Consider the following 24,344-nt stretch of genomic DNA (forward strand, 5'->3'; position numbering starts at 1 on the left):
CCCTATTTGACATAACACCGACTCTGTTGCATGTTCATCGAGCACGTCCGGATCTGTCCAATATGGGGGTGCCATCGGACGACCTTGATAAGACTGTCATGCAGGGCCTTTGGGACGAGGCCAAACAAGTATTCTACAACGAACTGGGCGAAAAGAAGCGCGAGAAACTGAGGGAGCGAACGAGACTCGAAGATACGGTGCAAGATCTGAAATTTGCTCAGGAGAAAGCTTCAAAGCAGTATGGTACTCACTCCGGGAGTGTTGCAGGAAAATTCATCGAATTGAGACTTGGTCGTCTGATGAGACGGCTGGAATTGATGCTTCAAGTGGGTGACGTCGCCGTGAAATACGCGCCCGAAACGGTATCGCTCGTGTGAAGTGCTTTCAGGATGATATTCACGGGGTTTCTTCAAAACGCGAATATCCGTGCATTTTTCCTCACGAATGCGGTAGACCAGGTATCCGATGCCATGTTTGTCTGAGAAATCTACGCGAAGCGATACGCGAATAGAGGTCCGGGAAATGACGCGTCTCAGTCGATCCGAGAGAAAGTGTTGGACCACATCCCTCAGATCTACGCAGTGATACTCAGATTTGCTTATCAGACGCGCGGACTCTTCGACCACGACAAATTTGGCCGAATGGTTATCGGCGTATTTGGTGGATGAGCCAACGAACTGAGAGACACTATTGACGAGGCCAGAGAAAAGCGAGACAGGCTTCAACAGACCGCTGACATCGCTGTCAAGAAGGCAGCCTTGGACGTGTTGCAAGAATTACATCAATATTCGAAGGTCCTCAATGATCTTTTTGACACGATTGATCTTGTAGTTGCTCCAGCTATCAAAGGTATCCAAGCCGAACAAGCGAAGTTAAAGAAGAGCAAGACCGGAATGAGCTGGAACGGAGCTTCAAAGACCAGCAGCAGTGGTTTGGAACTGGGAATATTACCCACTTGGAGGTGCCAACACGACATTATAAAGCTAACTTGGAGGAGCGCCATCCTGGGACTTGCAAGTGGATTTTCGAACGAGGAGATGTCGGAGAGTTTCGAAGATGGCATAGGAACGAAGTGCCCAGCATCTTGTGGCTTCGTGGAGAGGGTGGCTTCGGCAAATCAATTCTTGTCTCGTCCACTATTGAATCATTGGAAAATGAGACTGAGCAACAGAGCAGTGGAAAGCCACTTCTGGTTTACTTTTTCTGCAAGACCGGGGACGAAGCCACCTCTCGAGGCACCAAGGCTACGCTACATCTGCTCTCCCAGCTCTTCAGCAAAGCCAGCGCGGAAGAACAGAAAGATATCAAGAACACAGCTGAGGACAGAGCTAATCTCCTTAATCAAGAACGGTGCATGAGTATTGTGAAAGAAACCAAGGGAAAATTGAAAGAATCGGCCAGAAAAGATTCGTCTCTTACGCAAATAACATCCGTCCTCCAACCAATGTTCGAAGATCTTGCAAAGGCCCTTGACTCAAGAGTCTACGTGATTGTAGATGCTTTGGATAAATGCTTTAACTGGGATGCTGGCCCCCTGGACGCATTCAAGGGTTTACCCAAAAGAGGAAGCGAAATCCGAGTGTTGATCTCGAGCTGCCCAGAAAATGGTATCGCACGCGCTTTAGAAATGGTTCCGACCGTTGCAATGGACAAATCCAGAACAGAAGCCGATATTCGTTCATACATTGTTGGGTCTTTAAAGGCTTTCAGACACTGGAAGCCAGAACAGCGGGCGAAGGCGAGCTCCATAATCGCAAGTCAGAGGGGAAATTTAGATGTAAGTGAATCAACAAATCCCCTTAGTAGGCTGCTGAGCTGAAAAAAAAAAAAATTAAGACGCCAACGTTGTAATCAAGAACCTCGAACAACCTAAAGGCAAAAATGACCCTCTTTGCTAAGCTGATGAGTGATCTTCCGCGTGGGATGAACGACCTCTACAGGCAAACCATGCAATCACTTGAACCAGGTCATCGGGAAATGCTGCTTGCCGCTCTCCGATGGCTAATGCGCGGCAAAGGTAAAACTGAAGTGTTTCCTATTGCAGATGAGTTGGAGCACGTGTATCACGAGGACGAAGAGTGGGATGTAGAAGACATAGCGGATTTTCTCGCAGAGGCCGTTTCAGAGATTGACATAGCAGATTTCGGCGGATACGATGAGGATTTCCGGGAGACGATCGACGACCTAGTTCGAATTGGCCGCGAGTTCCTCGGGATTGGCAAGAAAACCGCCGAACTTCAACACAACTCTATCCGGGATTTCATCGAAGAAGACGAAAAGCTGATGCAGCGACAGAGTTTGCTGTGTTATTCTGAGCCGGAAACTTCTCCCTTCTAACTAATGGACTTAACTATATAGATATACCGACAAGAGTTTCTCTAAATCCGTACTCCCATCAGACGCCAGGCATCGAATGTGTTCCCGATCTCGAAGAATCCTGTCAATATCCTCCGCCTTTCCTGATAAATGGAGGATCTTGGCAATTGCGGCATGTGTATCTAGAAGAACCCGACTAGGAAGATCACAGTCACTGTGCTTCTCAAACTTAACTAGGCGCTCGTTGTCTTCGTTTGCAAGAGGCAGATCAGGGATCAATCCACGTCGGAAACCAGGGTAAGTTTGTATCACATAAGTATTATCTTCAGCCTAGTTAAAATAAGCATTTGTTACTTCCAATGTTCTGATTAGATACATACGGTGGATTCTAGCGCAAATCTAAGACTTCCGAACTCGGCGTGAAGCGCGGACATCATAGACATGGCATTCTTGGGATTATTGATATCGTCGGGACTTATCCTTGCAAAATCGTGGATGCCTGGAAAGAATAGGTAGAGAGTCCAAGAACGGGCAATATTTTGTTCCTGGGTTTTGAATTAGGATACGTTTCTTAGTACAGGAATGGATAGCGAACCTGTACGTGATTTTCATACTTGCCCATAGAAAATGGTATAATATGGGCTAGCTCTGTGTCCATTATGCGGTCGCCCATTGTCTCCTCTGAGACTATTCCCTCAGCTGCCGCATCCCAAAACCCAGTTACCACGCAGCGATAGTTGTCCCGCTTAAGACAAGTACTCTTCAGCATTTTTTGATCCTTCCGTGAACTCGACTGGACCATCATTGCTGCAACATCCTCACTTGCGATATCAGCGTCCTTGAATGGCGATGGAGTAACCAAGGGCGTCTTTCCTCCGTGTGCTTTCACTACAGATGGGGACGTCAGATGTCATACCTAGGTCAACAGGGCATGGGCAGAAAAAAGCAGGAGAAATCATGAAATTTAAAGCTACTTAGCGTGAGGATTGCTGTGCATAAATGATTAGAAAGATCGAAGAGATCTTTCTCATTGTTACAAGTGGTGATGAACTTGGTGATCAACCGTTTTCCGTCAAGAGGTAAATTGTCAACAAAACTCTCGAGAACTCTAGCCGTATCATCTGACGGGGATTGCGGTTTGTATTTCAACAATCTTCGTTTTGATTCCTCTGTATCGGCACGGAGTTCTTCGAAGTCTGATGGTACAGACGACAGTGAAGAACTCAAGGAAAGGAGAGAATCAAGGAGGTCATTTTCTGCCATGTTAATAGCTACCTCCTGTTCGAAGCGTAGCTGAGGCTGCCTTGATGTCCTGTCATCACTTCTCGCCCTAGGGAAAACCGATTAAACGAGACAAGAGTGGAAAAATTCCCAAACCTTTATCAAGGTATTATAAGCAAGCGAGGGAGATAAGGAAATCACACGTCAGCCAAGAGCTGTCAGTCGTCAATAAGGGAAGGCGGTCTGCAGAGCTGTTCCGCTAAAAGATGTTGTTGGATGCGGGTGATGCCCGGAGTATGTACTCGAATCAATCACCGCGGTGCCACTATGTCTACCAGGACCAAAAGGTGATCTACACACCACCAGCTCGCAGCAGCCTTGTAGCATCTGACTACCTAGTCTAGCATGTTATAATCCGCAGAATCACCGAAAATCTTCGTGAAATTGCCAAATTCACGCCATGGGTAGGATAACCTCGATGACAAAGAGTGTCAAGTTTCTGTTGACAAAAGGGCAGCCGTCTGGCGAGTGGCACGCGGACACATTCCTTTGAAATCAACCGTACGTGGTGAAATGGCCGATTCATATGTCATAATAATAATAACACGTGCTCGGTCGCGCGCAATCTGCGCATCAGCACGGTCATCATCCACAACTACTCGTTTATCCTGTCAGCGCCTCGTCGTAGTTGGTCGTGTCGACTGGGAGCAGCTTGACGACAATGTCCTCGCGGCCGGGCATGATGTCGATGCAGTCACAGAACGTGCCTCCTCTGTCTGAAAGGGATTGGTCTTTTTCATTTTGTAGACATTCTGAGGGGTAACAAACCGATGTAGATGCGGATTTTCTGATCCTTATCGGGGGCGATGAACGGCATGATGGAGATTACCAGAATAGCCAAGAATGTACTGTAGATACTGTCGATAACCATAGAGCACTGGTCTTGATGAAATGGTGCTCTAATGCTTTAACTAGCCAGGCCGTAGTGTCTTGAGTATGGCTGATGAAAGCATGCGTTTCGTCGTCCTCCGAACATCCTGGCAGTCGATCAAATGTAGAAAGCTCGTCGGTAGGTCGTCGGACGACAACGATAGTCGAGATAGGGCGAGATAAGCGCCAGCTGACGACAGCGATGCTTCGACCCCTGCTTTCTGCGGCATGTAATTGGTCGTCACCGACTGGACCATGGATATTGTTGACGAATACAAAACTGCTGGGCCGTCATCGGATCCGGCACATCCATCCGCGTGGATTAAAAAAACATAAAAATCAATTTTGTTTTCATCACTGATATCCACCGTCACTAGCTCCGGTCCGCATCCAGAGAGACCATCCGACATGGAAGCCAGTCAGGAGGTCGAGGTCAGGCTGAGCCATGCCTACGATGCCGATGAGAGAGATGTGGATATGGCAGTCAAAGTTCTGGCCACCGCCCACGACAAACAAGAAATTACCCAGGAAGAAATGGACGCCGTGCGCTGGAAGATCGACTGGCACATGGTGCCCATGCTGTTTGTATGCCTGCAGCTGTCAGGATGGGATAAGGTGGTGTACGTCTCCATCCAAGAAACTTGTTGAACATCTTTCTGACCTCAATGGAGTTGGCACAGCAGCCATCTACAGCATGAGGGAGGATCTGGGGCTGGACGGCAACCGGTAGAGCTGGGTGGGCTTGATCATATATTTTGGTAGGTATTCAAGGGAATGTCAGTTCGGTATCACAGCTAAGGTAGGTATATAGCCTTCCTCATCGGTATCTTCCCGACGTTATATCTGCTCCAACGCTTCCCACCAGCAAGTACCTGGCAGTCAACATCTTCCTCTGGGGCGTGGTCGAGATGTGCCATTCGTGCTCTGCGGCGCTGTGGGTGATGGTGGAGCGGTTCCCCGCGGCCAAGGGCAAACGCGATGCCTTTGACGCCATCGCGTCGGCTGCGCTGGATGCAATTGCGTCCTCGACAGAGTCCAGTGGCAGCATTGCCAGAACTGAGTCCGGATCTGCAGGAAGTGAAATCAGTTGGCTTTCAAGTAGCAATTCACCGGTTACCAATGTGGAAGCTTCTGCAATAGTGGGCATTCCAGGAGAGCAATCTCTGCAAGCAGATGAGACTAACAGGACAAGTCTTAGGGTCGGTGAGTTGGTAGGCAGTGCGGAGTTCTCGTCCTGGATGAGCACTGTTAGCGATGAAGTTGTCCATACAGACGATCTCTCGAGTCCGGTAACAGCATGGGTTCGCACAGCCGGATGGTGCGTGTCGATCGGAACCGCCCCCCCAAGAGGTCCAAGATCGTGTCGTCTGGCATGTGTTATATGTGAGAATCAACAAATAAAAAGGGGGAAAGGGGGAGCGGACATTGATGCCTCGACGTGTGTACAGCATGGAGACCCTCGACAAACTTCTTCATAGCATCACTTAACGCATCGTAAAGGCCGTATTGAGACACCTAAGTGCTCTCAGCCTGTGTCAAAGAAGCACGGGATATGGGGACATACCCATGCTGTATCCCCGCCCACTGGTGGATGCTCCTCTATTCTCAGAAGAGAGTACGATGGTGCTATGAGGTATGCTGCTCGCCTTTGCGTTCCAGGAGGGCATTGGTCGCGACGGTTGTGCCCATACGGATAGATGCTATTCAATCGGACATTAGTAACTGTAATAATCAGATGCTGTTGTAGTCGGGCTGGGCTTGTTGTAGCAACTACACCAGGCCCCCAGCCCTAGCCCTATGCCCTATGCCCTAGGCTCGTTGGCTGGGTCGACCCCTACTATCAACTGTGAGATGAATAGACCAAGAGACGCAGACCAATCTGCAACATGTCCAGCTTGCTCCCCCGCAGGATCGTCTCACCGGTGGCCATCTCCAAGATCCGGCGAATTCCCTCGACCAGCGACGGCATGGCGCTGGAGCCAAGTTCGGAGGTACTCTCGGCTGAATCACTCCCCGGCTGCGCGAGCGACTGGCCGCGCTGCAGGATAACGTCCGGAATGAGCTGCTCGAGCGGCGGTTTGACGACCGCCATCTCCGGTACGTCGTTCACTCATGTCACTGTTGTTTCTAACCATAATAAGGGACGTGTGATTATCCTTGACAAGACCCAAACCATTGTCGTTCAGCCCAGTGCAAGTGCAACTATTCTGGACAAGCATGTTGCCATTGAGGTCAGCAATAGCACCAAAGCTGCCTCCACAGACAACCCTCAAGACAGTCCAGTGTCTATTGATGTGATCGACCCTGTCCAGCTCGCAGTCTTCGGCTACCGCTTCATGAGCATCGCCGAGCAGATGGGCCGCACGCTGCAGAAGACAAGTGTCAGCCTCAATATCAAAGAGCGACTGGACTTTAGCTGCGTCATCTTCGGTCCCGACGGCGGCCTGGGCGGGATTTCGGGCAAGCCGAATGCTACATACCTCGAGCAGGAGGGGACGCTGATCAAGTCGTTGAAGCTGGCGTCCGGGGACGATTTGAGGAGGATGGTGAGCCACCTTACACTTCATCATCTAGTCTATATTCTGACAGACAGCAGGAATTACAAAAATCCTGGCTGCATCAGCTCCAACAGCATTGCCAACAATCTCTCTGACCTCAAGGTGCAAATCACCACCAACCAGCGCGGCTCGCTGCTGATCCAGGAGTTGTTTGTCGAGTATGGCACGCGGGTTGTGCAGCGCTACATGGCCGCCATCCAGCAGACGGCGGAGATGGCAGTGCGCAATTTCCTCAACCGAGTCGCCAGGACGCAATCCCCCGCTCAGGGCAGTCGACTACCTCGACGACGGGACGGCGCGGCTGTCTACACGGGCAACTCGCTGACGAGCCAGCGCGTGACGGATGTGGTGTTCCGGGCGTTTAGCACCTGCGCCGCGAGCCAGGGCTGCATGAACAGCGTGCAGATGTACGGAGGTGAAAAAGCGAAGCCAGGAGAGCGCTTTGCGGGATATACCTTTATGTACGGCGAGACTAGCTGCGGGGGGAACGGCGCAGGGCCGACGTGGAGAGGAGTTTCTGCGGTGCATACAGTATGTAACATGTGACTGTCATTGCTCTCACCACCTACATAGATCTTCGGATTTTTCTCTGCTAACATTTTTATCAATAACATGACCAACACCCGCGTCACCGACCTCGAGATCCTCGAGAAGCGCTACCCCGTTCTGGTCAAGCAGTTCTCCATCCGCCCTGACTCCAGCGGCCAGGGCCTGCATCCCGGAGGTAACGCCGCCATCCGGGCATTCGAAGCCCGCGCTGCCATGACCTTCTCACTGAGTTGCGAGCGGCGCGTGCATCAGCCGCGAGATGGCAGCCGGCGGGCCGGGGAAGAGCGGACGCAATCTGGTGCTGCTCAAGCTGGAGGGCGGGCGAGACCGATGGGTGGATGTTGGAGGAAAGGGAGTCATCCAGCTGAAGTGCGACGAGCAGCTGTATGTGCATACACCCGAAGGCGGGGGATGGGTTTCCCCGAAAGAACAGAATGGCGTGGATGCGCCGGTGGATGAGAGTCATAAGCCCCAGCCGCAGTACTGGCGGGGGACGGGGAGTCTGCGTCAGTACACAGCGACGCAGAATGAGGGGTAAGTTGGGTGCAATCGGATAAATTCCTCGATATCCTTGTTGATGGCTTAGACACCCTTGGTCCGCTCTAGCAGTCTTGAAGCAGGAGGCCTGCAGGTAACACATGAAATTCAAGCCACCACCCAGCAGATATCCAATATCTAATAATATAGCACGAGGATATCCAGTGCTTACGCTGATCGTCCCCATCCTCGTCACCGTCTCAGAATTGCCCGGGTCTCTGGCGTTAGAGTTGAGAAGAGGACCTGTTATAGACCTATCCATGGTTTTCTTATTATTGTAGATTTGCCTCTCTATTTACCTTCCTCATTGATCTTTCCTGACATCAGCCAAAAGTATGACAAGGCATATACTTCTTCCCTTGTCTGCATACATGTATGTAGTCCTCACAGCATCCAATAGGACATGTTCAACCATTCCACCTCAATCTATGTGTCACAAAAACAAGACTCACTCTGTTCTTGTTGGCTGGGGGTGGATGTACGTTGGAGGATAGGTCGGCCACCACCTAGGGCTCAGGGTTAGGGCAGTTGCCTAACCACCTCCTATCTGTCACCTAGAATCTCGCACCAACAACTTCTAATCCAATATTATTAGAGCCTTTGAATCCAACAATGTACAGTATATGGGAAATGCCTCAAAGATACAAAAGGCATTCCAGTCAGTCTGATAGATGATAATGACGTATATCGAGGCTGAGTTTGTGGTCTATGCGGGGTAGGGCTGAGCAAGCCTCCCTTGTTAAGCTCCCTTGCCCCCGGTTTTCCCACGTCAGAAAAAAGGCCACCTTCCACGTGAGCATGTGATTATATAGAGTATCAGGGAGCTGGAAATAATATCATTCGTCTTCACACTTAATCTGGACGCAATAATCGTATTCGTGTTCTGTCTTAAGCAGTCAGAGTAAGGCGTACCGTACCTCCATGTGCCCTAATGGCTGGGCGAGTCGCGTCCATTCACAGTGAGCTTCATGATGGCTGTAGAGAGACAGGTCTCAGCTCTACAGCATCGTTCGGTTCTGGCTTAGGTTTTCCTTGCACAGCCGCTGCGTCGCTCTGGAAGTAGGATTACTTGAAAATATATATATATATATATAAACTGCGATGTTTGCCCGCTCTTCTGTGTAGATTTCAACCAACAGTATAACTTCCAACTCGAAAAATCATAATCATAACCAATTCAGAAAGAAAACCCCCCATCACTTTAAAAATACATCAAAATGAAGTTCTCCCTTCTCTCTGTCGCGGCCGCCCTTGCCGCCGTGTCCCAGGCCGCCCCCGGAGCCGCCACCTCCAAGGCCCATATCACCTTCATCGGGGCCGCGGGTGCGTCGTTTTCGCAGGACTTCCCAACCGATGGTTCTGTTGTTCCGATCAGTATGTTGGCCCTTCATGACCCATCCTTATAGATCGGTATATCCCTCTTGGTCATACATACATATTCTAACCCCTATAACCTAATCTACCAGCCAACCCCCTCAGTATCTCCCACATCGCCTCCAAGGGAGGCGCTACCTGCACCTTCTATGGTATCGACGGTAGCGTGACGACTGTCGTCGGTGCGGAGACGGTCGATGTCGGCCCGCCTCAGACCCAGATCAAGGGTACTTGCTGGGCTCTTTGAGCTGCCTCGCCCATGGCTTTATCTCTGGTATAAAGGTATGCTTTGGGTAGGCTGAGATAGTTAGGAGAGAAAAAACATATTGAGGAAGGATTCGAAAGGGGGAAGATAGAAAAGAAAGAGGGGATGAAAAGGGGGGGAAGATCGGTGACATGTTAGGTACCTACTTTCCTTAATTTTGGTTTTTAATAATGCGATCATTATACTTTGTTTTCCAGAAAGTGATTGGAGAGAAAAAAAAAATCTCAATGCTCTTTGGATTTCTCCAAGGTACTCCGTGCCTGGGGTAGCATACCTAGGTAATCTTCCTACTGATAAGCTGTAGTTGAACGAGATATTACCACTGCAAGTTGTCAGCCGATTTGGAACCCGTTTGAACCTTAGTATAACTGGCCAATCGAATTGCTGATTTAGACACCCAAAAATAGGACCTATAAATGCCTGTTTTCACCTTCTATATTGGGAGTATTTGTTCTGAGGATTATATATACATGTATCCATGCAGAGTTATTCTCACCTATTCTACCATGTTTGTTTGATCTTATTGGCCCACATACTGTCTATATATAAAGGTCAATTAGTTAGATAGAAACGGAATGCGGTGTTCACTGTCTTATTAGACTATACAGGAACTCCCGTGCTAGTTCTGACTGTATAGGACTTCTCCGATAGTCGTCGGACAAAACCGACGCCGGCAAAGACCGGCAATCCCCGCGACAAAGTCGATATCGCCAGCAAGACAGCTAGCCAGGTATCTAGGTAAGCTTGGAATCGAATCCCAAAAAGACACCGCATTGTCGAGGGTTATATTCTCATCCTATGGGGTAGTTTCCCACTGCTCTGATCATTCTCCTGTTTACCGGCCTTCGTATGACAAATCTCCAATTATCGACGATTTGGGGATTCTTTCACAGTACTCAGGTGCTTATCCACACTCCAATCATACTGAAAAAGACAATGAGAGGGGATCCAGTACAGTAATTAGCGTGACTTTTTGCTCTGGAGTGGTTATATATTTTCATTCTCTCTCTCTATCTCTCTTTTCCTTTTTTTTCTTTTGACACCACACCCAGCGGTGGAACTCGGAGATGAATACCAACATGCCAATATTGCCCAGCAGAGTTACATACATAGCCGTGGCGTTGGCCAGGGATAATAATGTACACGTACTATACTATACTACAGGGGCTCGCTCGCGAGTGTTCCTGATTTGGGAGAGAGGGAGAGAATTGCATTTCATCTCCGGCCTTTGTTTGTTGAAGAAGTTTTGGAGTTTTGGGGGAGGGTCCTCGGTTTGGCGTTGGAGGGAGGTTTTCGACGATAAAATAAATAGACCCTTCTGGTGAAGGAAAGTTCCAGGGACCCGGCCGGAGACCTCCCGAGTGACTCGTGTTTTACCTGATTCAGAAGTCAGCTCGGGACCTACCTTGTCAGGTCAGCTGACTCGTGAAAGTTCCAAGGGGAGAGAAGAGAACCATGCAGAGGAAACTGAAACTGAAATGATAATACAACATGGAACCTGAATTCTTCCTTTCCAGATAGTCCGCGATATGAAAATTGGACAAACCCACGTAGCTACCTAACCTAACATAACCTAACCTAACCTAGCCTAGCCTAGCCTAGATAGATACATTGCATCGACCGCGACAATTCAATGAAAAAGACGAAAACCCTACACGGCTTGTTCCTGTTTCACAGAGCCTCCGAGTCAAGTTAAAAATCGCCAGAAGATCAACCTCGCAGTAGATAAAGAAAAACTGGTAATAATCCCATTCCAACGCTGTCTCTTGTAGGAGGGGGAAAATAGGTAAGGACTGACATTCCAATCACGCCCACTTCTGTATTACAAGAGTGACCTGACCGACTCCGTCCCATTCCAGCGAAAATCAAAGGCGAAAGAGAAAAAGTAGAAGAAAAGAATACATAGGGGGAATCAATCCATCACCGTCACTGTCACCATTGACCGAGGATACGAGGACGGATTGGTTGGATGAAATGAACAATAAACAAAAACATACTTGAGGCTTCCTGAGGTATCAAAGAAGATAAACAAATAAGGCGGAGAAAAGAATTCCTCAGAAACGCTGAAGTAGGAAGATCTGGAGGTACAACAGCAGATGCCTCAGCAGCGCCGTTTACCGTTTTCTTTCCAACTTCAATCATTGTTGAAAAAAAATATCCTCAAAACGTAAAATGGCGCCCAGCATATCGATCGATAGTAGAAAAACGACATATACTCATAGCGTCGGGCGACAAGGAAAAGAATGCCCGACCGTCAAAAGACCGTCAGTCCTCAAGAAAAGACCCGTTCCCGGGGCCTATATCAGTTCAGATCTAAACGTCCCTCCACGAGTTTGGAGCGGGTTTTCGTCCGGCTTGCAGCAGACTCGGGGGTCTGTCCGCGTTGGGTGTTTCCTCAAACTGGGGCGGTGGCGAGGAAGGGGTAGTTGGAGAGTATGCAGCATATGTGGGCTGCGGCTGCGGTCTGTACGCTGCGTATGTCTGTTGAGGCGGGTTTGATACAGGAGTTGGCGGGAAAGGCTCGTTTAGTGGAGATGGTTGACGCGGCGGGTTGAATGGAGTGGGCTGGCGCGGCTGATTCAACGGACCTGGGGACATCATGCGAGGCTGATTCAAAGGAGACGGCTGACGATCCGGTATGTAGGTTGGCAGAGGCTCGTTCAATGGAGATGGCTGACGGGGCGGGTTGAACGGAGTGGGCTGGCGAGGTTGATTCAATGGGCCCGGAGACATCACCGGGGACGGCCCGGGCGGCTCTGGCATAGAAGCATAGGCAGCCTGTCCCGGCGGTGAAACCGGAGACATTGGAGACTGACCCTGACCGTACGGCTGTGGTGTGTGGAAATTCAGAGGTCTGTTGGTAGGAGACGGTCGGTTTTCGTACGGCGAGTTTCCTCTAGACGGCTGGGCATAGGGAGCGGTGACAGCAGCACCAACGGCCCCAGGGCCGCCGGCTGCGAATGGATCAGGGCGGGGAGACCGAGTCCGTGCAAACGGCTCCTCAACTCCCCGATACCCAGGCTGAGGACTTGCTGGCTTCGACGTCGGGATCTCCGTGTATCCACCTCTGGCTTGCCTGCCCGCACCTGCCGCCATACCTGGCGGTTGGCCCGTCGGAGATAGACGGTTCATCTCAACGTCCTCCGAGCGGGGGCCCGTATCCTCAACCCGCCTGGTAGTCGCGCCCTCCCAGGTTGGCATGGGAGGGAGCGAATCCCCGTCCACCTTGTTGTTACTTGGAGCATCGAACCGGGCGTACTGAGCACCTCGATAGGCGGGAGGACCGGGAGGAGCCTGGTACCCATAGCTCGGAGGGGGAGGCGGATGGTACGGCGATGGATCGTCCGCGTACTTCGATCGATTCCCCCCTCCTCCACTCGAACCGTGAGAGCAGCAGGAGCAACAGCAAGTGCAGCAATCAGCACATCCTTTGCAGCACTGCACACCACAGCACAAACAGCTGATGAGACACCACACGATACCTATGATAATGACACCGCCAACTATGATACCGACAATCACAGGCCACCTGAGAGCGGACAGTCAGCTCAAACCTGGAGATCACCAAGTATAACCGGACAAGTTCCCATGAACATACTTGCAATAAGACTTTTGCATGCACTTGTCCCAACTAGAAAACGTCTCCGGAGCGGACTGAACTTCGCTCACCGCGTCCCGCGCCCACAGCAGCGGCACCGCATCCACCGGACCCATGCTGGCGGATCGTCGTATCGCAAGACTCGACGCGCGCGAGACCTAAAAAAGATAGCTCTACCAATGCCTCCTCGTAGTGACGCTGTGATCCAGCGCCAAGGGTATATTCCCCGGATTTACTTATTCTTCTGTCGTACAGGCCTGTATCCAACAAGACCCAGGTGCGTTCATGTAGAACAACCCTCAAGGTTTCGACGCGCAAGGGAGCGATAGAAAATATCACAGACTGATATCACGATATCGGTCCTTGTTTCGTAAAAAGACGCGCAGCGCGCAGATCCAATCGCAGATCAATAGAGGCGCAGACTCGTTCCTAAATCCAGCACTTCCAAACGAGTGGTTGAGAACAGCAGTTCCGTTCCTCTAGCGCAAGCGCCGTGGTAGGTGAACGGCAATCAAGAATGTGTTCGGTAGGGGCGCGGTAGTTGGTAATGAATGATGCGCCAAAGAAAGGACTCAACTAAGCGCGACAGTCTTTTTGATCCGGGTCCAAGAAAAGCCCGCCTTGGACGTCCGTGGAAGAGAGAAAGAGAGAGAAAGAAGTGAAAAGAGGGCAGTACGTATTGCCAATGGAATGAATGTGAGAGGGGGACACAGAGAAAGAGAGAGACGGAGGCGCGGTTGTTACTCAAGGTTCCCAAGGGAGGCAGGAGGTAAAAGAGCACAGCCTGCCTGTCGTCGTCACGCCCTGTCTCGATTCGCAGGTTTCGCAAGATGGGGATGCCAAGTCTCCAGAAGGGTTGAAAATCCCGTCTCAACGGAAAAGAGGGGAGATAAGAAAAATGAAAGATAAGACGGGTTGAACAAAAAGAAAGAGAACGACTACCCTTCCCACAGGAGAGAGAGAGGCGTTTACTGGACAATGGACAAAAGAAAGATCAATTGCCGCAGCAGCAGCAGCAGAAGAATCTCAGCAACGTCGCCTGCCCAGCATCAGTAATTGATTAATAACGCGGGAGAGGGGAAAAAAAAGGGCCCCAGGGGCATAGGCAGTAAAATGCAGCGATGGTTCCTTGCCGCGTGGGCACGACAAGCGAACCGTTCAACGGGCTAGGGAGAGATCCCCCCCCCGCAAGCTCGGACGCTGCGTCGCCGGGTAAAAGGCCCGTCCGTCGCTCCAGCCACTTTTAAAACTGTCATCCTACTCCTAGGTACGGACATAGCATCGAGTGCTATCTTCAATCGCCTCGATCTGCTACGTTGTAAATTTAAAACGGGCATTGCCTGCTGTGGCAGTGCCAATCGCACACAATCATTTTGAATTTGGCGGGTGCGAGCAGAAACCCGGGTCAGACGTTCTATTCGAAGCGCGTCGGGCGGAGAACGATCTACCACGAGAATTGAGATCGCCGGCCGCAAGGACCCTTCTGCCGTGCTCGTCCTTGCTCCAAGCGTACTAGTGCTCGGCGCTCCTGGCAGGCTGGTGACGAACCTACTGCATGATGCTTGCTGCTCGTGGGTAAATTTTGCAAACCTCTCGCGACTCGGAGTTTAACCCGACCAGAGGAACCCGAGTCGACGACAGACGTTCGTCAGAGGGCGAAGATAACGTGGGCTTCTGATTGTCGACTATTCTAGATCCTGCATGTTCTGCGAATAGAAAAATCGAAGACACAGGAATCCAGGCATCGGATCGCAGTCGTGGATCGCGCCTTGTTCGCGCAGCGGCGTGCCCGCAGCGGTTTGCAGAAACAAAGCACGCTCAGGCCACTTGAATCTATAGAGGATGACAGAATATGAGATCATGGCAAAATGCCCGTTTCTGCTATTGGTGTATATATAGTAACTGCCTAAAAACAGCGGGGTATGACGACGTATGACAACCACAGATGTTAAGAAAATCACAAAAGCCCACGCCTAAAGTCCATATTTATTCCAACCGAACTAGAATTATATTGAGAGGACGAGACGCGCCGAGTCACGTTCGCATAAGAATCGTAAACCCCAGTTTGAAGGAGGTAAAAGGGAATCTCGTTTTTTCAGGACCAGTGTTTGTAACCGACGGACGGCGTCCCTTTTTTCCAGTCCACAATATCGATCGTATGTTCTCGTATGTCCTTCTCGTAGCGAGACTTCGTGGCTCGTGTCCATGTCCTCTTTCGCAGATTCCTCCACTCAGACGATTATGCCTTCGCTGGTGGTGGTCCTGGAGGCGGCGAGTATACCGGTTCACCCGCGCGGTGCACGTTGGGCGGAGGCTGCAATTCGATCCCGGGCTGCTGTCCACCAAAGTAGCCCTGGTTCGGAGGGCCACCGTAGTAGCCGTAGGATGGCGGGTTGGGCGTATATTGCGGTGGAGGCTGGTAATAGTAGCCCTGCTGGCCCTCAGGAGGAGGTCCCTGTGGACCAGAAATCCAGGCAGTGCCGTAGTAGGGTCGCAGACCGCTTCTGCGGCGACGACGGGCGTTGTAGCATCTATAAAATGGGGTCAGTTTGGATGCTTACTTTGACGAGAAGATGGGGGGGAGAAGAGGACTGGACTGGACGTACGCCAAGAGGAAGAAGATCAGGAATGCAGCACCAACGATCACAGCGAGGGCGACCCAGCGACCCCAGTCAGACCAGGCCGTTGTGCAGTATGCTTGATCGTCAATGTGATCGTAAAAGCTGCATATCTCGTTAGCATTCCAAGTCGCTATGAAAACCCATGCCACAAATGATCCATATCACTATCTCAGATGTCAGAGATACGCTCACCATTCCCGACGGGCGAGGATAGCCATGTTGGCTGAAATAATTCCTCCAGGGTGGGAGGAGACTGACGGCGTGGCGGAACCCGAGTTGAGCTCCCGTGTCGGGGAAAAGCTTGAGTTTATCGCAGCGACAAGCTGGGAGGTGACTGCACACGTCAGGTAGAAAGACCGTTGGGGTTTCGATCCTGAAGGTGAAAGATATACGAAGAGATGGATGACAGGTAACAGAAGTTGCCAAAAACTCGACAGAACGACGATAGCAGAGCGAGAGTGAAGGCTGACGTTCTGTTCCCAGACGAGGGAAACGCAAGGTAGTTAAGCCGGGGTTGATGCGCACGGCTGTGGCTGAGCCAATGGCTGGGCCTTGGCCTGCCCGATTCAGGTTTTGCTAGGAACTAGTACCTAAAGATAAATCTATAACTTCTCCTGTCTGGGATCTTGGCCGGGATCTGGCACCCAGTGGTTTCCGAAGGGATACGGAGCAGAGTGGCTGGAGGGGGGCCGACTAATATGCATCTCAAGACCTTTGACTGACGCTGACGTTTACCCTGCAACAGATGGATTAGTCACCCGGTCTGCTCTGCGTATGCTGTGCTCCGTCACTGCCCCAGACCGTGCTTTTGCCGGCTTTCTTTGTAGCTGCCTAAGGTACCTAAAGTTACAGAACATGGTACCAAGCAAGGGTAGTCCACCAGACCGTCCTCCTGGAGTCTTACGTCCACTACCTCAGCGATACTGATAGTGGCTATGGAGCGACCGTCTCGAGTAGAGAGCCCTGCAAGGGAGGTGTCCAGGCAGGTTGGGCAACAGACCACGATAGCCGACTCGCCGGCCCGCCCGCCAGCCAGCGCGCTCCAGTCGCCGGCGGGGCTCGCGCAGAAGTCTGGTATGCAGGGCTTAGTGCCCGTCCCTCCATATGCATTGCCAACGCATCAGTTGGTCTGTGTGGCCTCATCGACGGACGGCTTTGTACCGTGTATTTAAGACAGCGCTGCCGTCTGGCTCCTGCTGCCGTATGATCGTACATACAATTGCTGACCCGGCAACGTTGCCTATCAGTCCTGCTCGTGCTGTCTGCTGGATGGGGCTTCTTTTGGTTCCTGCATGGCGTCCCACGGCACTACAGAGCTTCTGCTGTATACGCTTTCCCCCATACGACTCTTGCACACATTTGGACAGACCCGTGATGCGCATCTGGGGATCCCGAGTTTCTTCCTGTTGAAACTACATCGTTCCTGCGTTGACATGCTAGAATGGGAATATGATGACTAGTGATTACTGTGCTGACTGCTTCCCCGCTCCTGCCAGTCGTACTCTTGTGACATTCTACCCTTGAGCCCCGAACGCTCCTCGCCGTACCGTGTTACCAGACATGGAGAACATATACAAAAAAAGAAAACTCACGAGATATTGCAATGAAAACAAGAAAACGCAAGGACGTGCACCGTATGCCTGAGAGCCATTCGAAAGGCTGAACCGCCATCGCTGGCGGGCAGTTTGCAAACTGCATGCGTCTTCAAGGAAATCGTCGGCATCATTAAACCTGGACTGCGTGCTAAGAAACGAGTTGAGAATTTACGAGGCGTGAGCATCGTAAGAATCATTAGGGAACATCGAGAGATTGTTGTCGCTGTCGCTGCGCACGTCACTTCACCTGTTGGCTCGGGCGATCAACCAGTGCAGAACAGCATCGAGATTCGTCTCCTCTTTGGCGCTGATCCCATAGCAGCTGACTTCGCGGTGGGTGATGGACTTCAGGTCCATGGCGTCGATCAACTCGTCGACAGACAGCTTATCGGGAAGGTCTGACTTGTTTCCCAGCACCAAGAGCGGGATACCGTGAAGGCTCGGTTTGCTCAAAAGTTCATGCAGTTCTTCCGTCGCCACTGGCAACGCCGCTTTGTCGGCAGCATCTACAATATAACTGGCCTGATGGTCAGCCGAAAAAAGTGACAGACCTTGACTAGGTTCCACAAAGAAGCCACATACACGATGGCGTTAACACCCCGACAATATCGCTCCCACATTGGGCGGAACCGCGGCTGGCCCCCCAGATCCCAACTATACAACCGTGAGCGATGCATCCTAATCGCACGAGGAACTTGGAGAGCACCAACCATTTCAGGGTCACATGGCCTTTCTGAACACGCTTTGTATTGAAACCGATGGTGGGAATGGAACTGCAAAGGGGATGCGGGTCAACAAACAGGCCGTGGCACTCAGGTGCTGGAAGACATACTCGACGGTGAACTCGCCTCCCTGTATAGCTGTCAGCAACCGTTGCTCTGTCTGGATAAAGAGAGAATGCTTACCGCGAGAACACGCAGCAACGACGACTTTCCTGCGTTCTGCAGACCAATCATGGTCACGTCCATCTCCGTTGCCCTGTGTTGCGATAAAGCGTCTTAGCCAACCGAACCTTCTCCTACCGCGGGAACGGGCCGCGAGGCTATTTCCGAACGGTTACAGCCCACTTACCAGAACATGCGCAGGAGCCAGTCATAGATGGTGCGAAAGATCCCTGCCATGATGACGGATATCTGCGTGCTTGTCGCAAGGATGGAAAAGGTGGATGGTTATCGAGGAAGGTCGCAGGGACAGAGAGCCAGCAACGGGAAGTGGTTATGGGAGAGGGATACTATTGAAGCGGAGATATCGACAGAAACAGGACTCCAAAGGAATTTTTTTTCTGAGGCGGGGTGGTGGAGTGCGCCAGGCCCCGACAGATGTATAAATGTGCGTAAGGAAAAGCCAAGGGGGGATGTGGAAAAGCGTAGGATGGGAGGATTAGGATCAGCAACCGCAGGAATAGCAACACAACAATGGCACGGGAAGAGCCAGGACGGCTTCTGAACGTCTCTGCTTTGCAGTCAAGAACGGCTCGATCTATGTGGACGCATGACCGCGCTTTCTGGAGGGGAGCGCTTAGCTTTGCCGGGGCAGGGTTTGCCGGGGCTTTGTCCTGGTCCCTGTCAAGGGCCCTGGTCAGGTCTTGCGCACAGTGCTGAGAGTCCCCTCTTGTAGACTGTAGGAGTGCTGTAGCAACGCCAGAGTGGGAACCGACAGGAGCTGGCTCCACCGATCTGGGCGTTTCGATGCCGCAGAGACACAATGGCAGCGCAGCGCGGCGGGCTCTCTGTGGTCGGCAGCTGGCGCCCGGAGTGAGATCAGTCTGATCCGGCCGCTGGAGGCGCTGCGGGCGCTACCCAGACCGTTAGAAGACGACGGGATGCCTTGCAGCCTGAGGCGCCGCGGGCATATCGGCACGTGATGATATCTGTCCGCCCCGGTCTCGAAAAATTTCCCCAGCGGCCGCTCGCTGCAAGGCCTCGTTCCTGGACTGCCCACACCCCGGAGCTCTCGCAGTCGGACGCTGAAGGCCCTGCACGGCCCGTTTTCTCCTATATTATCGTTCTGTCAGAGGAAATGGATCTCTGACTGCATCAATCGCACTGGTGTCGCAACTAGTGCTTTGAAGTACTGAAGCTACTCGTGAAACCGCTTCCTCCACCCTCTCCGACCTGCGACCTCCATCCCAGACCACCATGGCACCCGCCCCGACAGACACCACCTGGACTGTCAATTATGACACTCTCCGTCGGGAGAAGCTGTTCAGGAACCCGCCAAAGGACCATACTGCGTACCCGGCCCTGGCAGCGGCGATTCGACCGCACATCGATTCCTTCAACGCGCTCTTCGAGGACAGCAAGGTGTTGGAGGCAGGACTGAAGGATATTGGCACCAAGACGTTCCTTGATGGCGAGCCTGAGACTCCAGAGCAGCGGAAAGCGCGACAGGCGGAAGGCAGGAGACCTCCAAAGCGCAACCGTCTGAACGTCCGCATAAGGGAGGTCTTCCTCGAGAAGCCGGCGCTGCCGCCCACGAACAAGTTCAACACGCGCAACAGAAACATCTACCCGGCAGAGTGCCGTGAGAGACATGCGACGTATCGTGGAAGATTACGCGCAAGGCTTGAGTTTCAGGTCAACAATGGGGACTGGAAGGAGTCGGTGCGGGAACTGGGTCAGGTTCCCATTATGTTGAGGGTGCGCAGAGACGACGACCTTAAGCTCCTTTTTTGTGGAAGAGGACTGACATAGATGATCGAACAGACCAACAGATGCCACCTGGAAAAGGCCACACCGGATGAGCTCGTCCGGCGCAAGGAGGAATCCGAAGAACTCGGCGGCTACTTCATCGTCAACGGTAACGAGAAGCTCATCCGAATGCTGATCGTGCCGAAGCGCAATTACCCCATGGCCATCGTTCGATCTTCCTTCATCAAGCGTGGTCACACATACACCAAGTACGGTATTCAGATACGATCGGTCCGACCCGACCAGACATCGCAGACAAACGTCCTGCACTACCTCAGCGACGGAAACGTGACGTTCCGTTTCTCGTGGCGCAAGAACGAGTATCTTGTCCCGGTGATGATGATCCTCAAGGCGCTAGTCGAGACCAACGACCGTGAAATTTTCGAGGGTATCGTGGGAGGCGCTTCCTCGAAGGGCATCAACAATACGTTCGTCACCGACCGCGTGGAACTGTTGCTCAGAACATACAAAGGATATGGTCTCCATGGACGGTCGGCCATCAGGGCTCACCTTGGTGAGAAGTTTAGACCCGTGCTGAATGTGCCAGCAGACATGTCGAACGAGGACGTTGGCACGGAGTTCCTGCGAAAGATTGTGCTGCCGCACCTTGGCAACCAGAACGTTACCGAAGCTCAGGATCATGACAAGTTCAAGATGATTATGTTCATGATCAGGAAGCTCTATGCCCTTGTTGCGGGTGACTGTGCTATGGACAACCCCGATGCCATCTCCAACCAAGAGATTTTGCTGGGTGGTTTCCTCTACGGGATGATCCTCAAGGAAAGGTTGGAAGAGTGGCTGAGATCGTTTGGACCCATCGCAAGGGACTGGTGCGTCAGGAACAATGGTGCCAAGTTCACCGATCCCAACTTCGAGAAGGACTTCATAAGCAAGATTGTGAGGAGATCTAACGAGAACATCGGTGGTGCGTTGGAATATTTCCTGTCCACGGGCAACCTGGTCAGTCCGACTGGTCTTGATCTGCAGCAAACGTCCGGTTATACGGTCATGGCTGAGAAGATCAACTTTTACCGATTCATTTCCCACTTCCGGATGATCCACAGAGGAAGCTTCTTCGCGCAGTTGAAGACTACGACGGTCAGAAAGCTTTTGCCAGAGAGTTGGGGTTTCCTTTGCCCTGTCCACACTCCTGACGGTGCGCCATGTGGTCTGTTGAACCATCTTGCACACAAGTGTCTGGTTGCGACGAGCGATGTGGATGTCTCCCATCTGCCTCGACTACTCGCCCAGCTCGGTGTGCGCTCTGAATCCTCTGTCGACGTCGAAGAGAGCGTAGTTGTCCAGATTGACGGAAGGATTGTCGGATATTGCTCACCCAAACAAGCTCGCATGATCGCTGATACCCTGAGATATTGGAAGGTGGAGCGGTCGCATGGTATACCCCTGGAACTCGAGATCGGCTACGTTCCAAACTCGAACGCCGGTCAGTACCCGGGTATCTACATGTTCTCTCAGGCTGCAAGAATGTACAGACCTGTCAAGTACCTGCCACTCGACAAGCTTGACTACGTTGGACCTTTCGAGCAGCCGTTTATGGAGATCGCTTGTCTCCAGTCGGATATCATCTCCGGCGTGTCGACTCACATCGAGTTCACACCGACAAACATCCTGTCCATTGTGGCGAACATGACACCCTTCTCTGACTACAACCAATCTCCCCGTAACATGTACCAATGTCAGATGAGCAAGCAGGCAATGGGTACACCCGGAACTGCTATCGCTTACCGCACAGACAACAAGCTCTACCGACTGCAGACTGGCCAGACGCCTATTGTCCGCCCTCCACTTTACAATGCGTATGGCCTGGATAACTACCCGAACGGTACTAACGCGGTGGTGGCCATCATTTCATACACTGGTTATGACATGGACGACGCTATGATTATCAACAAATCCTCTCATGAACGTGGGTTCGGATACGGTACGATCTACAAGACCAAGCTGCACCATCTTGACGAAAAGGAGTCACGACGGAGCAAGGGAAAGCGCGAGATCACCAAGCTCTTTGGTTTTGCACCTGGCGGCGAGATCAAGGCCGAATGGCGTAATACTCTCGATGAAGACGGTCTTCCGCACGTCGGCGTGAAGGTGAAGGAGGGAAGCCTCATAGCAGCCTGGCACACTGTCCGCTACGATGCTACCTCGGATTCTTATGTCAATGTCGACGGCATGACACACTTCATCAAGTACAAGGACGCTGAGGAGGGCTACATCGACAGTGTTCGCATCCTGGGTTCTGAAAATGGAAACGAGCCCTGCCAGGCGATCAGCGTCAAGTACCGTGTTCCCAGAAAGCCGATCATCGGTGACAAGTTCTCCTCTCGTCACGGACAGAAGGGTGTCTGTTCCCAGCTGTGGCCGGCAATCGATATGCCTTTCTCCGAGAGTGGCATCCAGCCGGATCTCATCATCAACCCCCACGCGTTCCCATCCCGTAAGTTCCCTTGCCAACTCTGGAACCCTGATGAAAGCGACTCGCAGCTGACGATAGTTCAACAGGTATGACAATCGCGCAGATCATCGAATCCATGGCCGGCAAGGCGGGCGCTCTGCACGGCCATCCCCAGGACTCAACCCCCTTCCAATTCTCCGAAGAAGACACCGCGGCAGACTACTTCGGCCACCAGCTCCGCAAAGCGGGATACAACTACTACGGCAACGAGCCCATGTACTCGGGAATCACGGGCCGCGAGTTCCACGCGGACATCTACCTCGGCGTCGTCCACTACCAGCGTCTCCGACACATGGTCAACGACAAGTTCCAAGTCCGTACCACGGGTCCCGTCAACGCGCTGACGGGCCAGCCCGTCAAGGGTCGTGCCAAGGGAGGCGGTATCCGTGTCGGAGAGATGGAGCGCGACTCCTTCCTCGCCCACGGCGCTGCATTCATCCTCCAGGACCGTCTCATGAACTGCTCCGACACCACGCGCGCCTGGATCTGCCGCGACTGCGGCTCCTTCCTCTCCACCCAGGTCGCCGTCGCGTCCGTCGGGTCCAAGGCTCGCGCGAACAACGCCGCCGCTGCTGCGGCTGCCAAGGTCGCTCCCAACAACCAGGCTGTCACCTCTTCATCCTCCTCCGGAGCAGGAGCAGCAGGAGCAGCACCCGGCGGCATCGCCGGCGTCGTGCGCTGCAGACGCTGCGCGCGCGAAGCCCTCTTCGACGACTCCCGCGCCGAGGTGTGGGAGGACGGAGATGGACGGCGGTTCGTGGGCGGTGACAACGTCACTGTGGTCGCGGTGCCCGGTGTCCTGCGGTACCTGGACGTTGAGCTTGCGGCTATGGGTATCAAGATGAAGTTCTGGGTTGAGCATTAAACTAACTTTTTTAACTCAAATCAAACGTGACTTTTTTTAAGTTGAGTATCAGATGAGAAAGACGAAAATTTGGATAGAGAGATGGAGTGCGTGTGTGTGCGTCGATTGGATGGATCAATCGGTGTTATGATGGAACAAAAAGTGGTCCGTTTTGTACCATACATATATGCATTACAAAGATCAGGACACGTCCGTTACGTACTGTACTTGTGTTTATCATGGCATGTATAGTTTCTCTCTATTTAAAGGTTGTTTTTGAGTTTTGAGTTTTAATTATTGTGCTATCCATGCTTTGTCAATGCGGTGTTGTTGTATTTATTGTATGTGAGATAAGAGCTTTTTATTTATCCATTTCCGTCATAGATTCGTCGGAATTTAAAGTGAGGTTGCTTGCTCACCAAACACCCATTTTATTGTACTGGTTTTGCGTACTTCTGTACTTGGCTCATTTTAACCACTTGCACCCGAGCCTGCGTCCCTCTACAACTTCAGCCTCTGTTTAATTAACGCTGGAATCAAGAAAGCCGACGAACGATTATGACGGCGCGGCCGGTGACCTCCCAGTCTGGGGTAGAGAGTGAAGGCGGCCAGGTCAAGAAGGCGGTCGGCCGGGTTTTGCTGGGGGCTCGGCTCGGCTCGTCTCCGAGTCTTAGTAGGTCTCCCGCTTCACGTCACTCATGTTTCCTTTTCCTTTGTTGTTGTCTCTTCCTTCTCTATGCCTTGAATGCTAGTAAACCAATTAGCTATCCGAT

The 24,344-nt window shown here is 52.0% G+C and overlaps 12 protein-coding genes across 12 annotated transcripts; 6 read left to right on the forward strand and 6 right to left on the reverse strand.

The window, feature by feature from the left end:
• Window positions 1-62: 62 nt before the first annotated feature.
• VTN00DRAFT_4779 (uncharacterized protein) lies at window positions 63-2,337 on the forward strand (the record flags this gene model as incomplete). Its single annotated transcript, XM_069431238.1, has 4 exons — window positions 63-362; window positions 750-930; window positions 984-1,777; window positions 1,876-2,337. The coding sequence occupies 4 exons, from the start codon at window positions 63-65 to the stop codon at window positions 2,335-2,337; spliced, it is 1,737 nt and encodes a 578-aa protein (XP_069290294.1).
• A 9-nt stretch (window positions 2,338-2,346) lies between these two features.
• On the reverse strand, window positions 2,347-3,121 carry VTN00DRAFT_4780 (uncharacterized protein; the record flags this gene model as incomplete). Its single annotated transcript, XM_069431240.1, has 3 exons — window positions 2,347-2,646; window positions 2,697-2,861; window positions 2,912-3,121. 3 exons carry the CDS (start codon window positions 3,119-3,121, stop codon window positions 2,347-2,349), a joined length of 675 nt encoding a protein of 224 aa, XP_069290295.1.
• A 1,079-nt stretch (window positions 3,122-4,200) lies between these two features.
• VTN00DRAFT_4781 (uncharacterized protein) lies at window positions 4,201-4,414 on the reverse strand (the record flags this gene model as incomplete). Its single annotated transcript, XM_069431241.1, has 2 exons — window positions 4,201-4,313; window positions 4,366-4,414. The coding sequence occupies 2 exons, from the start codon at window positions 4,412-4,414 to the stop codon at window positions 4,201-4,203; spliced, it is 162 nt and encodes a 53-aa protein (XP_069290296.1).
• Window positions 4,415-4,875: 461 nt separating this feature from the next.
• On the forward strand, window positions 4,876-5,674 carry VTN00DRAFT_4782 (uncharacterized protein; the record flags this gene model as incomplete). The annotated part of the gene is made up of 4 exons (XM_069431242.1): window positions 4,876-5,087; window positions 5,148-5,225; window positions 5,279-5,606; window positions 5,666-5,674. The coding sequence occupies 4 exons, from the start codon at window positions 4,876-4,878 to the stop codon at window positions 5,672-5,674; spliced, it is 627 nt and encodes a 208-aa protein (XP_069290297.1).
• Window positions 5,675-6,353: 679 nt separating this feature from the next.
• On the forward strand, window positions 6,354-8,112 carry VTN00DRAFT_4783 (uncharacterized protein; the record flags this gene model as incomplete). The annotated part of the gene is made up of 3 exons (XM_069431243.1): window positions 6,354-7,547; window positions 7,599-7,749; window positions 7,805-8,112. 3 exons carry the CDS (start codon window positions 6,354-6,356, stop codon window positions 8,110-8,112), a joined length of 1,653 nt encoding a protein of 550 aa, XP_069290298.1.
• Window positions 8,113-9,328: 1,216 nt separating this feature from the next.
• VTN00DRAFT_4784 (uncharacterized protein) lies at window positions 9,329-9,732 on the forward strand (the record flags this gene model as incomplete). The annotated part of the gene is made up of 2 exons (XM_069431244.1): window positions 9,329-9,485; window positions 9,578-9,732. 2 exons carry the CDS (start codon window positions 9,329-9,331, stop codon window positions 9,730-9,732), a joined length of 312 nt encoding a protein of 103 aa, XP_069290299.1.
• A 2,331-nt stretch (window positions 9,733-12,063) lies between these two features.
• On the reverse strand, window positions 12,064-13,464 carry VTN00DRAFT_4785 (uncharacterized protein; the record flags this gene model as incomplete). Its single annotated transcript, XM_069431245.1, has 2 exons — window positions 12,064-13,279; window positions 13,349-13,464. 2 exons carry the CDS (start codon window positions 13,462-13,464, stop codon window positions 12,064-12,066), a joined length of 1,332 nt encoding a protein of 443 aa, XP_069290300.1.
• Window positions 13,465-15,354: 1,890 nt separating this feature from the next.
• VTN00DRAFT_4786 (uncharacterized protein) lies at window positions 15,355-15,555 on the reverse strand (the record flags this gene model as incomplete). The annotated part of the gene is made up of 1 exon (XM_069431246.1): window positions 15,355-15,555. One exon carries the CDS (start codon window positions 15,553-15,555, stop codon window positions 15,355-15,357), a length of 201 nt encoding a protein of 66 aa, XP_069290301.1.
• A 32-nt stretch (window positions 15,556-15,587) lies between these two features.
• VTN00DRAFT_4787 (uncharacterized protein) lies at window positions 15,588-16,187 on the reverse strand (the record flags this gene model as incomplete). The annotated part of the gene is made up of 3 exons (XM_069431247.1): window positions 15,588-15,879; window positions 15,955-16,071; window positions 16,162-16,187. 3 exons carry the CDS (start codon window positions 16,185-16,187, stop codon window positions 15,588-15,590), a joined length of 435 nt encoding a protein of 144 aa, XP_069290302.1.
• Window positions 16,188-17,807: 1,620 nt separating this feature from the next.
• VTN00DRAFT_4788 (uncharacterized protein) lies at window positions 17,808-18,685 on the reverse strand (the record flags this gene model as incomplete). Its single annotated transcript, XM_069431248.1, has 6 exons — window positions 17,808-18,081; window positions 18,147-18,218; window positions 18,275-18,337; window positions 18,397-18,416; window positions 18,470-18,542; window positions 18,636-18,685. 6 exons carry the CDS (start codon window positions 18,683-18,685, stop codon window positions 17,808-17,810), a joined length of 552 nt encoding a protein of 183 aa, XP_069290303.1.
• Window positions 18,686-18,979: 294 nt separating this feature from the next.
• On the forward strand, window positions 18,980-19,428 carry VTN00DRAFT_4789 (uncharacterized protein; the record flags this gene model as incomplete). Its single annotated transcript, XM_069431249.1, has 2 exons — window positions 18,980-19,146; window positions 19,209-19,428. The coding sequence occupies 2 exons, from the start codon at window positions 18,980-18,982 to the stop codon at window positions 19,426-19,428; spliced, it is 387 nt and encodes a 128-aa protein (XP_069290304.1).
• Window positions 19,429-19,702: 274 nt separating this feature from the next.
• VTN00DRAFT_4790 (uncharacterized protein) lies at window positions 19,703-23,592 on the forward strand (the record flags this gene model as incomplete). The annotated part of the gene is made up of 3 exons (XM_069431251.1): window positions 19,703-20,203; window positions 20,270-22,709; window positions 22,775-23,592. The coding sequence occupies 3 exons, from the start codon at window positions 19,703-19,705 to the stop codon at window positions 23,590-23,592; spliced, it is 3,759 nt and encodes a 1,252-aa protein (XP_069290305.1).
• Window positions 23,593-24,344: the final 752 nt, after the last annotated feature.

The sequence above is a fragment of the Thermoascus crustaceus genome (assembly GCF_041956765.1).
Source record: "Thermoascus crustaceus strain CBS 181.67 unplaced genomic scaffold VTN00scaffold_2, whole genome shotgun sequence".
Classification (NCBI taxonomy): Eukaryota; Fungi; Ascomycota; class Eurotiomycetes; order Eurotiales; family Thermoascaceae; genus Thermoascus; species Thermoascus crustaceus.